The 14,388-nt window shown below is 43.6% G+C and overlaps 1 protein-coding gene across 2 annotated transcripts in view; it reads left to right on the top strand.

Annotated features, from left to right (window-relative positions):
• The window catches only part of LOC115167206 (shootin-1-like), a 30,035-nt gene extending 15,647 nt beyond the window's left edge, over positions 1–14,388 (top strand). The window contains exons 6-17 of one of the 2 annotated variants that reach the window (XM_029721380.1): positions 1,651–1,732; positions 2,867–2,961; positions 6,504–6,650; positions 7,118–7,271; positions 7,458–7,617; positions 7,727–7,800; positions 7,967–8,091; positions 8,749–8,763; positions 9,280–9,345; positions 9,490–9,622; positions 12,159–12,474; positions 12,895–14,388. In XM_029721380.1, coding sequence (XP_029577240.1) covers positions 1,651–1,732; positions 2,867–2,961; positions 6,504–6,650; positions 7,118–7,271; positions 7,458–7,617; positions 7,727–7,800; positions 7,967–8,091; positions 8,749–8,763; positions 9,280–9,345; positions 9,490–9,622; positions 12,159–12,474; positions 12,895–13,069 — 1,542 coding nt within the window. In that variant the 3' untranslated portion in view covers positions 13,070–14,388. The remainder of the gene's footprint in view (positions 1–1,650; positions 1,733–2,866; positions 2,962–6,503; positions 6,651–7,117; positions 7,272–7,457; positions 7,618–7,726; positions 7,801–7,966; positions 8,092–8,748; positions 8,764–9,279; positions 9,346–9,489; positions 9,623–12,158; positions 12,475–12,894) is intronic. The other variant, XM_029721389.1, reaches the window with a different exon arrangement.

Below are 14,388 nucleotides of genomic sequence, written 5' to 3' on the forward strand. Positions count from 1 at the left end.
ATGTTACAGCCTTATTCTAAAATGGATTAAATTGTTTTTTCCCCTCACAATACCCCATAATGACAAAGAAAAAACATGTTTGTAGAAATGTTTACTAATTTATAAAAAATACAAAACTGAAATATCACATTTACATAAGTATTCAGACCCTTTACTCAGTACTTTGTTGAAGCACCTTTGGCAGCGATTACAGCGTTGAGTCTTCTTGGGTAAGACACTACAAGCTTGGCACACCTGTATTTTAGTTTCTCCCGTTCTTCTCTGCAGATCCTCTCCAGCTCTGTCAGGTTGGATGGGGAGCGTCGCTGCACAGCTGTTTTCAGGTCTCTCCAGAGATGTTCAATCGGGTTCAAGTCCGGGCTCTGGCTGGGCCACTCAAGGACACTCAGAGATGGGTCCCGAAGGCACTCCTGCGTTGACTTGGCCACTTTGTTTAGGGTCGTTGTCCCATTGGAACGTGAACCTTCGCCCCAGTCTGAGGTCCTGAGCACTCTGGAACAGGTTTTCATCAAGGATCTCTCTGTACTTTGCTCCATTCATCTATCCCTCGAACCTGACATGTCTCCCAGTCCCTGTCGCTGAAAAATATCCCTACAGCATTATGCTGCCACCACCATGCTTCACCGTAGGGATGTTGCCAGGTTTCCTCCAGACGTGACGCTTGGCATTCAGGCCAAAGAGTTCAATCTTGGTTTTATCAGACCAAAGAATCTTGTTTCTCATCGTCTGAGAGTCTTTAGGTGCCTTTTGACAAACTCCAAGCGGGCTGTTATGTGCCTTTTACTGAGGAGTGGCTTCTGTCTGGCCACTCTACCATAAAGAACTGATTGGTGGAGTGCTACAGAGATGGTTGTCTTTCTGGAAGGTTCTCCCATCTCCACAGTGAAACTCTAGACCTCTGTCAGAGTGACCATCGGGTTCTTGATCATCTCCCTGACCAAGGTCCTTCTCCCCAGATTTCTCAGTTTGGCCGGGCGGCCAGCTCTAGGAAGAGTCTTGGTTGTTCCAAACTTCTACCATTTAAGAATGATGGAGACCACTGTGTTCTTGGGGACCTTCAATGCTGCAGAAATGTTTTGGTACCCTTCCCCAGATCTGTGCCTCGACACAATCCTGTCTCCGGGCTCTATGGACAATTCCTTTGACCTCATGGCTTGGTTTTTGCTCTGACATGCACTGTCAACTGTGGGACCTTATATAGACAGGTGTGTGCCTTTCCAAATCATGTCCAATCAATTGAATTTACCACAGGTGGACTCCAATCAAGTTGTAGAAACATCTCAAGGATGATCAATGGAAACAGGATGCACCTGAACCAAATTTCCAGTCTCATAGCAAAGGGTCTGAAAACTTTTGTAAACAAACTATCTGTTTTTTAATTTTAATAAATGTGCAAAAATCTCTAAAAAACTGTTTTTGCTTTGTCATTATAGGATATTGTGTTTAGATTGTTGAGGGGGAAAAAAAGATTCAATCCATTTTAGAATAAGGCTGTAACGTAACAAAATGTGAAAAAAGTCAAGGGGTCTGAATACTTTCCCAATGCAGTGTATATACAGTATATTATATTCTCAGTCATGTTGAAACACCATAAACCTTGATTGTTCATGTTTTACCAGCCTTTCTTCTCTGTTTGAAATGTTTTTGTAGGCTGAGAAGGAGCAGGCTGAAATGAAGGAGCTTCACAAAACCATTGAGCAGCAAAGCAAGACCATCAAGAGGTTCAATAGAGGTGAGTGACATGATACGCCCATCTCACCATCCTTAATCAACTGTCAAGGCTACTGCTACACGATCTTCCTATTCCCTTCAGAGACATCATTATGGTAGAGAGACATCGTGGTAGAGAGACATCACTATGGTAGAGAGACATCATCGTGGTAGAGAGACATCACTATGGTAGAGAGACATCATCGTGGTAGAGAGACATCATCGTGGTAGAGAGACATCATCGTGGTAGAGAGACATCATCGTGGTAGAGAGACATCATCATGGTAGAGACATCATCGTGGTAGAGAGACATCATCGTGGTAGAGACATCATCATGGTAGAGACATCATCATGGTAGAGACATCATCATGGTAGAGACATCATCATGGTAGAGACATCATCGTGGTAGAGACATCATCATGGTAGAGACATCATCATGGTAGAGACATCATCGTGGTAGAGACATCATCGTGGTAGAGAGACATCATCGTGGTAGAGAGACATCATTGTGGTAGAGAGACATCATCGTGGTAGAGAGACATCATTATGATAGAGAGACATCATTATGGTAGAGAGACATCATCGTGGTAGAGAGACATCATCGTGGTACAGAGACATCATCATGGTAGAGACATCATCGTGGTAGAGACATCATCGTGGTAGAGACATCATCATGGTAGAGACATCATCGTGGTACAGTGGTCTGTAAACAGGTTCAGGCTTTATGCGCTAGATAATTCAATTAGACCCATCCTTCTCAAGTGTCTGTGTTTTAGTGTTTTACTGTTACTGTTATGCCTCAATTCCCCTCTTTCTCTCTCTCTCTCTCCCCCCCTGTCTGACTGTCTGTCTGTCTCTCTCTCTCTCTCTCTCTCTCTCTCTCTCTCTCTCTCTCTCCCCCTGTCTGACTGTCTGTCTGTCTCTCTCTCTCTCTCTCTTTCTCCCTCTCCCCCTGTCTGACTGTCTGTCTGTCTCTCTCTCTCTCTCTCTCTCTCTCTCTCTCTCTCCCCCTGTCTGACTGTCTCTCTCTCTCTCTCTCTCTCTCTCTCTCTCCCCCTGTCTGACTGTCTGTCTCTCTCTCTCTCTCTCTCTCTTTCTCCCTCTCCCCCTGTCTGACTGTCTGTCTCTCTCTCTCCCTGTCTCTCTCTCTCTTCAGTGTCTGTGATGGCTACTACAGAGTATGAGGAGATGAAGGAGCAGCTGGATTTGGAGCAGAGCCTGAGGGTGAAGGCTGAGACCTACGCCCATGAGGTAGACAGACAGACAGACAGGAAGGGATTTGGAGCAGAGCCTGAGGGTGAAGGCTGAGACCTACGCCCATGAGGTAGACAGACAGACAGGCAGGCAGGCAGGCAGACAGACAGACAGACGGCAGGCAGGTACGTAGGCAGGCAGGCAGGAAGGGGAAGACTCATATCAGACATGATGACTGGGATAATGGCACTGTACTGTATGAAAACTTAAAGCACCATGTTAATTAATCACTTGTACAAATGTTTGTTGTCTCAGTGTGACATCTCCACATGTCTGTTGTCTCTTAGTGTGACATCTCCACATGTTTGTTGTCTCTTAGTGTGACATCTCCACATGTTTGTTGTCTCTTAGTGTGACATCTCCACATGTTTGTTGTCTCTTAGTGTGACATCTCCACATGTTTGTTGTCTCTTAGTGTGACATCTCCACATGTCTGTTGTCGTTCTCTAAGTGTGATATCTAACACCTCCACGTCTGTTGTCGTTCTCTAAGTGTGATATCTAACATCTCCACGTCTGTTGTCGTTCTCTAAGTGTGATATCTAACATCTCCACGTCTGTTGTCGTTCTCTAAGTGTGATATCTAACATCTCCATGTCTGTTGTCGTTCTCTAAGTGTGATATCTAACATCTCCACGTCTGTTGTCGTTCTCTAAGTGTGATATCTAACATCTCCACGTCTGTTGTCGTTCTCTAAGTGTGATATCTAACATCTCCACATGTTTGTTGTCGTTCTCTAAGTGTGATATCTAACATCTCCACATGTTTGTTGTCGTTCTCTAAGTGTGATATCTAACATCTCCACATGTCTGTTGTCGTTCTCTAAGTGTGATAACTAACATCTCCACATGTCTGTTGTCTCTTAGTGTAACATCTCCACATGTTTGTTGTCGTTCTCTAAGTGTGATATCTGACATCTCCACGTCTGTTGTCGTTCTGTTAGTGTGATATCTAACATCTCCACATGTCTGTTGTCGTTCTGTTAGTGTGATATCTGACATCTTCAAATGTTTTCTGAGAATATGGTTATTTTATTACCTTACAATTGTTGTATTACTAATGTTTAAATTAGTGTTAGATAAACAGTTAGTTATATTCTCACTGCTAATTAATTTGAGTATTCATTATTTTGTGTTGAGGAATTGATATTAGATTTGTCTGAATGCGTGTTTACTGACATCCAATAGCAGAAACCCTCCAGATCTATTCTGGGGACTGAGCAGCAGTACTAGTCCTAGTCTGGGGACTGAGCAGCAGTACTAGTCCTATTCTGGGGACTGAGGAGCAGCAGCAGTACTAGTCCTAGTCTGGGGACTGAGCAGCAGTACTAGTCCTATTCTGGGGACTGAGCAGCAGTACTAGTCCTATTCTGGGGACTGAGGAGCAGCAGCAGTACTAGTCCTAGTCTGGGGACTGAGCAGCAGTACTAGTCCTATTCTGGGGACTGAGCAGCAGTACTAGTCCTATTCTGGGGACTGAGCAGCAGTACTAGTCCTATTCTGGGGACTGAGCAGCAGTACTAGTCCTATTCTGGGGACTGAGCAGCAGTACTAGTCCTATTCTGGGGACTGAGGAGCAGTACTAGTCCTATTCTGGGGACTGAGCAGCAGTACTAGTCCTATTCTGGGGACTGAGGAGCAGCAGCAGTACTAGTTCTATTCTGGGGACTGAGCAGCAGTACTAGTCCTATTCTGGGGACTGACCAGCAGTACTAGTCCTAATCTGGAGACTGAGCAGCAGTACTAGTCCTATTCTGGGGACTGAGCAGCAGTACTAGTCCTAGTCTGGGGACTGAGCAGCAGTACTAGTCCTATTCTGGGGACTGAGCAGCAGTACTAGTCATATTCTGGGGACTGAGCAGCAGTACTAGTCCTATTCTGGGGACTGAGGAGCAGCAGCAGTACTAGTCCTAGTCTGGGGACTGAGCAGCAGTACTAGTCCTATTCTGGGGACTAAGCAGCAGTACTAGTCCTATTCTGGGGACTGAGCAGCAGTACTAGTCCTATTCTGGGGACTGAGGAGCAGCAGCAGTACTAGTCCTAGTCTAGGGACTGAGCAGCAGTACTAGTCCTATTCTGGGGACTGAGCAGCAGTACTAAGCCTATTCTGGGGACTGAGCAGCAGTACTAGTCCTATTCTGGGGACTGAGCAGCAGTACTAGTCCTATTCTGGGGACTGAGCAGCAGTACTAGTCCTATTCTGGGGACTGAGGAGCAGTACTAGTCCTATTCTGGGGACTGAGCAGCAGTACTAGTCCTATTCTGGGGACTGAGGAGCAGCAGCAGTACTAGTTTTATCCTGGGGACTGAGCAGCAGTACTAGTCCTATTCTGGGGACTGACCAGCAGTACTAGTCCTAATCTGGAGACTGAGCAGCAGTACTAGTCCTATTCTGGGGACTGAGCAGCAGTACTAGTCCTATTCTGGGGACTGAGCAGCAGTACTAGTCCTATTCTGGGGACTGAGCAGCAGTACTAGTCCTATGTCTGGGGACTGAGCAGCAGTACTAGTCCTATTCTGGGGACTGAGGCAGCAGTACTAGTCCCTATTCTGGGGACTGAAGCAGGAGTACCAGTCCTAGTCGTGGGGATTGAGGCGCAGTATAGTCCTATTCTGGGGACTGAGGAGCAGTACTAGTCCTATTCTGGGGACTGAGCAGCAGTACTAGTCCTATTCTGGGGACTGAGCAGCAGTACTAGTCCTATTCTGGGGACTGAGCAGCAGTACTAGTCCTATTCTGGAGACTGAGCAGCAGTACTAGTCCTAGTCTGGGGACTGAGGAGCAGCAGCACAGACTCAGCACTGCTTTGAAGGGCACACATATGCTTGGGGGAACCACAGCTACAGTAGTGTGGTGTACTATTATCTGTTATGCTGCTTAGCCTGAGGCTGGAGAGGGAGAGGGGTTCTCTGGAGAATGCTGGCTGTGGTTGTTGTAGACCATTTAGATAAAAACAACGCCTGCTTACTTCCTGCTTCATGCTACAGTCTAATGCTTCCATATACTGCTTCATGCTATAGTCTAATGCTTCCATATCCTGCTCCATGCTACAGTCTAATGCTTCCATATCCTGCTTCATGCTACAGTCTAATGTTTCCATATCCTGCTCCATGCTACAGTCTAATGCTTCCATATCCTGCTCCATGCTACAGTCTAATACTTCTATATCCTGCTTCATGCTACAGTCTAATGCTTCCATATCCTGCTTCATGCTACAGTCTAATACTTCTATATCCTGCTTCATGCTACAGTCTAATACTTCTATATCCTGCTTCATGCTACAGTCTAATGCTTCCATATCCTGCTTCATGCTACAGTCTAATGCTTCCATATACTGCTTCATGCTACAGTCTAATGCTTCCATATACTGCTTCATGCTACAGTCTAATGCTTCCATATCCTGCTTCATGCTACAGTCTAATGCTTCCATATCTGGAGAACCCGCTCATTCTCTCACTCCCTCCTCTACTTCTCTCCTGTTCTCTTTCCCTCCTCCCCTCCCCTCCCTCCTTCCTTCCTTCCTTCTCTCTCCTCCTACAGATGTTGGTGAAGCAGAAAGAGGCTAACAGACAGAGTATGATCCTGCTGCAGAACGCTGACCCCAGCCTGCAGCTGATCAAGGCTCTGGAGGACGTGGCTAATGTTACCAAGACTCTGGAGCAGGAGAGACTGCAGCATCACCAGAAGGTAGGTATGTCTGAGACTGTCTGTTTAGTGTGCTGCAGAGCTCTGTTCTAAAATGCCCATCCTTGGCAAGGGAGAGGAGAGGGTGTGTTGTCAGAAGAACAAGGAGGATACAACAGAAGGGCTTTAGTGAAATCAATACATGTTTAATCACAAGGCTCAAGTCTTCTCTTACACAGCACTTCAAAATGTTCTTGGTCAAAATGCCAGGTGTTGTAGAGTGAACATTAACACACACTCCTATATGGTCTCGCCTTGTGGTGTTTGGAATTAAAAACTCTGAAGGTCTTTAGAGACCAAAACGTAGAGTTCCAACAAGTCAAAAAGCAGAATTGCTCATCTTGATCACATAATGAGTAGTTATTTGAGGTGGAAAATGTTTTATAGATCAGTGATTATGTGCAGTCCAACTAAAATATAGTCTATCAGGATCTCAAACACACTGGTTGTCTCCATTCATCTCCGTGTAGGTGAAGGCTCTGGAGGCTGAGCTACAGGAGTACTCTCTGAAACAGCAGATAGCAGAGCTGCAGAGCCAGCTGGAACTGATGGAGGAGGAGAAGAGAGAGACAGAGGGACGTCTGCAGGAGATAGAGAAGAAGAACCGTGACCTAGAGAAAAGAGGTGAGGAGGACACCTACGGGCTGTCAATCACATCACACTGTGGGTAACCACAGCTTTTATTCCTGGAGCTTTGTGAAATGAATACGTCTCCAGCAGTACCAGTGGAATAGATAGTTGTCCATCTTCTCGTGTTAAAAGACTGGTGACCCAGGCTTCATCTAACACATCGGTCTTTTATATCTTTAGTGCAAGAGCTACTGCAGGTCCAGAAGAGCACTGAGACCTCACCAGGCCCTGAACCAGGGATCGCCCCACCCCCCGCCCCTGTTCCCCAGCCCCCTCCCCCCCCACCACCACCCCCTCCCCCTCCTCCACCCCCTCCCCCATCGCGATGCAACCCCCTCAGGTAAGACAATAGTCTGTTATTTTGTTGTGTACAGGCTTGCATGGAGGAATTAATGCTCTAACCACCTATCTGTCTAAACATACTTTAATTTACACTCTTCATTCAATAGCTCACTGATTGCAATCATGAGGAAATCATCCAAGGGTTCAAAGGGGAGATCCCCGAAGTTGGAGCAAGCTCCTGGTACGTTTGAAATCACTTAGAATCAAATTTGCACCTGTCAGAATAATATACAATTTCAAGAATATGATTGAAATAATCCTTCATAATTGAGGAATTTCTTATTTTAAAATCACACATCTTTACAATATTGTCCATGTAACCCTCTGTCTCGCTCCTTGTCCTGCAGAAGGAGGTGCAGAAGGAGGTGCAGAAGGAGGTACAGATGACGTCAAAGTGAAGGCAGTAAATGAGATGATGGAGAGGATTAAACATGGAGTGGTTCTGAGGCCTGTCAAGGGAGGAGACACTAAGGTGAAGAGGTCAACAGTTCATGTTTTGTTTAAATAAGTGTCTTGGAAAATTGTGGAAATATAGACTCTACTTAATGTTCTCAAACTGTGGAAATATAGACTCTATTTAATGTTCTCAAACTGTGGAAATATAGACTCTACTTAATGTTCTCAAACTGTGGAAATATAGACTCTAATTAATGTTCTCAAACTGTGGAAATATAGACTCTATTTAATGTTCTCAACTGTGGAAATATAGACTCTACTTAATGTTCTCAAACTGTGGAAATATAGACTCTACTTAATGTTCTCAAACTGTGGAAATATAGACTCTAATTAATGTTCTCAAACTGTGGAAATATAGACTCTACTTAATGTTCTCAAACTGTGGAAATATAGACTCTACTTAATGTTCTCAAACTGTGGAAATATAGACTCTACTTAATGTTCTCAACTGTGGAAATATAGACTCTACTTAATGTTCTCAAACTGTGGAAATATAGACTCTACTTAATGTTCTCAAACTGTGGAAATATAGACTCTACTTAATGTTCTCAAACTGTGGAAATATAGACTCTACTTAATGTTCTCAAACTGTGGAAATATAGACTCAAACTGATTACTCCCTTATTTTTCCAACCATGCCATGTTTTCTAATCAACTGACTGTCTCCCCAAAGAGAGTTGTCGTGAAAGTGAGTATATTGACTTTTACATCAATTTTGTGACAGTGAAGTCTCTCTGGATCCTAAAATCACCAACAAAAAAACTGACATGCTAAACCCCATAACACAGGGGTAATCCACATCATATGGTACTAGAGTGAAATGGATTATAGCAGTTCTGTTATTAATCTCTTACTAAAACCGGTCTTCAGTTTGTCTTTTGGAATGGGCTCTTTCTCCTTGTGTAACATTGCCCATGGATTACCTCACAGTGTAGACTGGCAGACACCACATGGCTGTTGCTTTCATTTCATTTATTTTACATTGATTGACACCATCACCATGACAATTTACAGGCTCCGAGGAGAAAAATCTATAAAATGGCCTCCAGCTTAACCTTTATTCTCTCTAATATAGACCAGCTATGTGATAAAAGCTAACACTAGCTGCCAGGCCCGATGTGTGCGTAAGCACATAAGTAAAATATGTGTTATGTCCTGTTTATTAACTTAGTTGATGTATTAATACCATTCTCTCAACCCCTAGAAACCTCCAGTAATGGAAGAAAAGCTGCCACAGGAGAGTGCCATGGAAGAACTGAAAGGCATTCTGGTATGAAGGGTTTTGTTTTATTTTATTAGTCTTATTATAAAAGCTCATATATGCTTTTAAGAAATGATGAAACATATATGTTATATAATTATATCTGTTACCAACTGTAAAGCATGTTGTCTGTATTTTTGGACCCCCCCCCAGGAGACGGTGAAGAAGAGTCCCAGTCGGGGGTCTCAGGAGTCGGCCCCATCCCCCCCAGGGAAGAGCCCTGTCAGCAGTGAGCTGGAGGTCATCCTTAGGAGGAGACGTAAACAGGCCTGCGACTCTGGAGGAGGTAGCAAAACCATTTGTTTGTTTGGCTTTCTTCATTCTCCTAAAATGGGTATCAGTAGAGTCTCCTCAGAGGAGGAACAGGAGGACCATCCTCCTCAGTGAATTTCATAAAAATATAAATAGTGAAACAAAGATGAAACTATACTAAATATATTCACGTCACCAATGAATTGATTAAAACACACTGTTTGCAGTGAAGGTCTACAGTAGGTCAACAGCTAAGGTAAGGTAGCACCAGGGTGTAGCCGGAGGACAGCTAGCTTCCGGCCTCCTCTGGGTACATTGACTTCAATAGAAAACCACGAGCCTCCTAGGTTCTCACCCTCTTCCATAGACTTACACAGTAATTAGGACAACTTCTGGAGGACATCCTCCAACCTATAGGAGCTCTTGCAGCATGAACTGACATGTTGTCCACCCAATCAAAGGATCAGAGAATTAATTTAGTACTGAAAGCGTAAGCTACAGCCAGCTAGCTAGCACAGCAGTGCATAAAATTTGGTGACTAGTTGACTCAGAGAGAGTTTGTTTGAGATGTTTGAGATGGGTGTTTGAGTAGGCTAAACTAGCTAGCTGCATTCGATGCTAGCTAAGTAAGTGAAAGTGAAATATATATATTACAAAATATAGCTAGCTCTCTCTCTTGCTTCTCCTTAATTTTTGGAAGAAATGAATTTGTTCAAAACTATTGTCTTTCTCTCTCTGGGTCAACTAGTCACCACATTTTATGCACTGCTGTGCTAGCTAGCTGTATCTTATGCTTTCAGTACTAAATTAATTATCTGATCCTTTGATTGGGTGGACAACATGTTAGCTAGCTGGCTATCTAACACTAGAACTCTTCCAAGTCAATGTAAGCTTTTGATTTCATTAATTTATTGCCACAGGGCCCACCGGTGTATCTGCTAAACTGCTAGCTGCTGACTGTACACTGTACTGCATGATTGTAGCAGGTTTACTAATGCGTTAGTTCCAGTAACTATGGTGATTGTCTATGACGTGACAACAATGTAAGCTGTGTGTAGCGGTTAGCGGTCATGATATGAAGGTTTGGCTTGGAAGTGAAGGGAATAGGTGAGAGGAGGCGAGCTCGTAGATAGTTGCGAGAAGGAATTATATATACAATGAGCAAAGTGATCATGCTGTTTGTATGTGGGTTGCTATGAAAGCGAACTGTGTGTTTGTGTGTGTGATCAGGGGTGTATTCATTCCGTCCGAGTCTGTTGAAAAAACATTTCTTAAACGGAAGCAAACGTAACGAAACGGGGATAAACATACCTGAATTTGTCCAATAGAAACTCTCATTTGCAACGGTTGGACTAACGATTACACCCTGGATAACTTAGATGCAGGCAAGAATGTGCAAGGCGGTATTGAACGTGTCACTGTCTGTCACCTTGAAAACTCAAAAATGATCTCGACCTGTGTGCACCTACGTTGTAAACTTTCATTCATAGGCTAGGTTGTAGCCACCCCATGACGGGTATAGGGGACATTCTAGTATCATGCAGTAGCCTAAACCGATTGATGTGAATATGATTGACAGAAATAGTAAAATAAGGCCATGCTCGTAAAACATTTAAAAGACATCAACCATCACTGATGGGTATATACAGACTATTTGAGTGTCCTGCTGAAAAAGAGATGCACATTCTAGCCTTGACTATTCTACATTTCCCCACCAGAGGGCTTAATAGACCCTGTCATGATCATATGCATACAGTACTCTAATGATTAAACTATAGACCAGGGCATGCAGGATGTCACTATTCATTACATTTTTTACATTTTAGTCATTTAGCAAACGCTCTAGTGGTGAGCCACATTCACAGTGTTATGAATTCAATAAGAATGATGCAGTGCAGTCTTTGTATCCAGTTCCTAAAATATCTTTGCCTTTGAATATGTCCTGGGACAACCGAGTGTACTGGATGTTTAGATGTTAGGCCTACAGTGTACTGAACCTGTGGTTAGATGTTAGGCCTACAGTGTACTGCACCTGTGGTTAGATGTTAGGCCTACAGTGTACTGGACCTATGGTTAGATGTTAGGCCTACAGTGTACTGGATGTTTAGATGTTAGGCCTACAGTGTACTGAACCTGTGGTTAGATGTTAGGCCTACAGTGTACTGAACCTATGGTTAGATGTTAGGCCTACAGTGTACTGGATGTTTAGATGTTAGGCCTACAGTGTACTGCACCTGTGGTTAGATGTTAGGCCTACAGTGTACTGGACCTATGGTTAGATGTTAGGCCTACAGTGTACTGGATGTTTAGATGTTAGGCCTACAGTGTACTGAACCTGTGGTTAGATGTTAGGCCTACAGTGTACTGAACCTATGGTTAGATGTTAGGCCTACAGTGTGGCTAGTAAACGCTTGCATTACTGTTTACTTTTAGAAATGCCCATCAAATATGTGATTACTATATGATCTAAGAGCATAAACAATCTACTGGAGATAATAACGCACAGAGAGAGTGAACATGCTGTTCTCTTACATCATGTCCCTACTAACCCCTTTGTCTCACTCCCTCAGATGAGAGCAGGGACGGACAAATGAGCAAGGTCTCGTCCTCTGACAGCCTGAATGGGAGGCACAGCCAGAGTTCCCACAGCTCCGACAGCTCTGGCAAAGAGCCAGAGGGGCCCACAGGGCCAGGGCCTGGGCAGAGCCCCAGAGAGCCAGCCTCCCCCAGCGGAAGGGGGCCCGGCCCAGCTGTAGCAGCCAGGCGCAGGTCAGACTCTTGCCAAGAGCCCCAAGCAGGGTCCTGGCAGGACAGGAGGTCCCGTACTTCTTTGTCTGAGAAAGAGGTCTACTCTGAGGCACCGGTCATCAATGGATGCATTGTCAGGTAATGTACATCTATTATGGTGACCATCCTCATGTCAATTATTTCAGCTAAATTGGCCCAGATATGATAGGCACAACTACGTTGGGTCAGTAACCGAAAGGTCGCTGGTTTGAATACCTGAGCCGACATGGTGAAAAATCGGTCAATGTGCCCTTGAGCAAGGCACTTAACCCTCATTTGCTCCAGGGGCGCCCTGCTACTATGGCTGACCCTGTAAAACAAAACATTTCACTGCACCTATTCAGTGTGTGACAATAAAATATTTATTTGTGTTTTTTACCATAAGAATCAAAGTGGGCAATTTGCTTATTTTCAAACAAAAGGATTCTTTCAAATACTTTTTTGGTGCAAAATACATGTAGGAAAATGTGAAGGACTTTTGAAGGAGAACTTGCTCACACTTTTTGTGTGTTCCAACAGTGGGGAGGAGCCTGAGAAGCAGGAGCCTGAGAAATGGGCACCGCAACCCAACGGAATCAGCCATCTTAACCCTATCCTGAGTGTGGAGTTGGACACGCATGCCACACACTCTCCCAGCCTCTCCGCAGGGCCCAACCCACTCAACAGGAACGGGAACACGGATGCAGAGTGTTGAAGGTCGGCTCCAGAGGTCCCTGGGCAACCAGGAAGGCAGGCAGGCCGAGGAAAGCTGCACAATTTGCACAGAATCTCAGTTATCTGCAGTTAGAGACACTTAATTATAAAAGCTTTAGGTTATTTTATTTTATGCACAAACTCTCTCGGTCTGATGTGGCTTTGTGTCATCATCTAATGCACTGTTTTAGAATACAACCTTTTTATTTGACCAGTCTCTCTCTTCCTCTAACAGGAGCTGAATGATACTTCTAATATATGGCACAAACATATTTAATTCTAGTTCTGCTTCTTCCTTGCTCTTCCTGAACCTAAAGAAGACAATACCCTACCGTAAGACTTTCAGTAAAGTCACTGCTTACTTTTTTGCAGCAGAAGCACCACCTAAACATCGATAAAGAACAATGTTTAAGATCTGGATCATCATAAGCAAATAGGATACAGATATTGCACATTATTAAAGGCACTTTTGCTATTTCAAAACTGGAGCTCTGTTTCGGTTTGTGAACTATCTATCTTTAATGTGTAATCAATGCAAATACAGCGTAGGGATGCAAATGAAAGCCATGCACGTGTTTCAATCAAAATAGCCTACCATCCTTGAGGATTAGGTGCTTGTGTACTCAGTCTACCTCGTATTAGACACACTTGCCTCTTGACTATCCTAAATTGTATTTAAAGGGAAAAACATGATATAGTAGCATCTTCATGCAATGGGACAACATTTGTAAATGTCTTCCACCTACATTCCCAAGCTGTATAAGGTGCTTTGTTCATATTTGCTGGGATACTCCCATTGTTTCTTTACTGCTGTAACCTGATTTCATCCTATGTGTATTCCCCACCTGTATTATGTTAGTAGGTAACGCTTTCAGATATCTAGTACAACCTAAAACAACTGGATTAAACAGTATGCAAACTTAACTGATACAGCAACTTAAGAAATAAATACATTTGAAGGCTCATAGGACATTCATTCTCACACCCATCATGACATTGTAAATGTTTCTTCAAAACATAGAAACAACATTGAGAGCATTGACTCTATTGTAAGTAATTTATATGAAGCCTTCTTTCATCATGAAAGGAAATCTTGTTTTCCAGATGCAATGATTTACTAAGTCTTAAACCTATCACCATTTTCTCAATTCCATCTTTATCAGGCAAGCAGCTGATGGAAAAGGAAATAACTGGACTGAGTTTGTGTGAATCTTGATTTTGTGTGTGTTTGGGATTTTAAAAGTGTTGTTTGTTTTTTTTACATTTACATTGATGTCCATTCACCACTTGTCTGAAATAAAATTACTATTCAAATGACAA

The sequence above is a fragment of the Salmo trutta genome, chromosome 3 (genome assembly GCF_901001165.1).
Source record: "Salmo trutta chromosome 3, fSalTru1.1, whole genome shotgun sequence".
Classification (NCBI taxonomy): Eukaryota; Metazoa; Chordata; class Actinopteri; order Salmoniformes; family Salmonidae; genus Salmo; species Salmo trutta.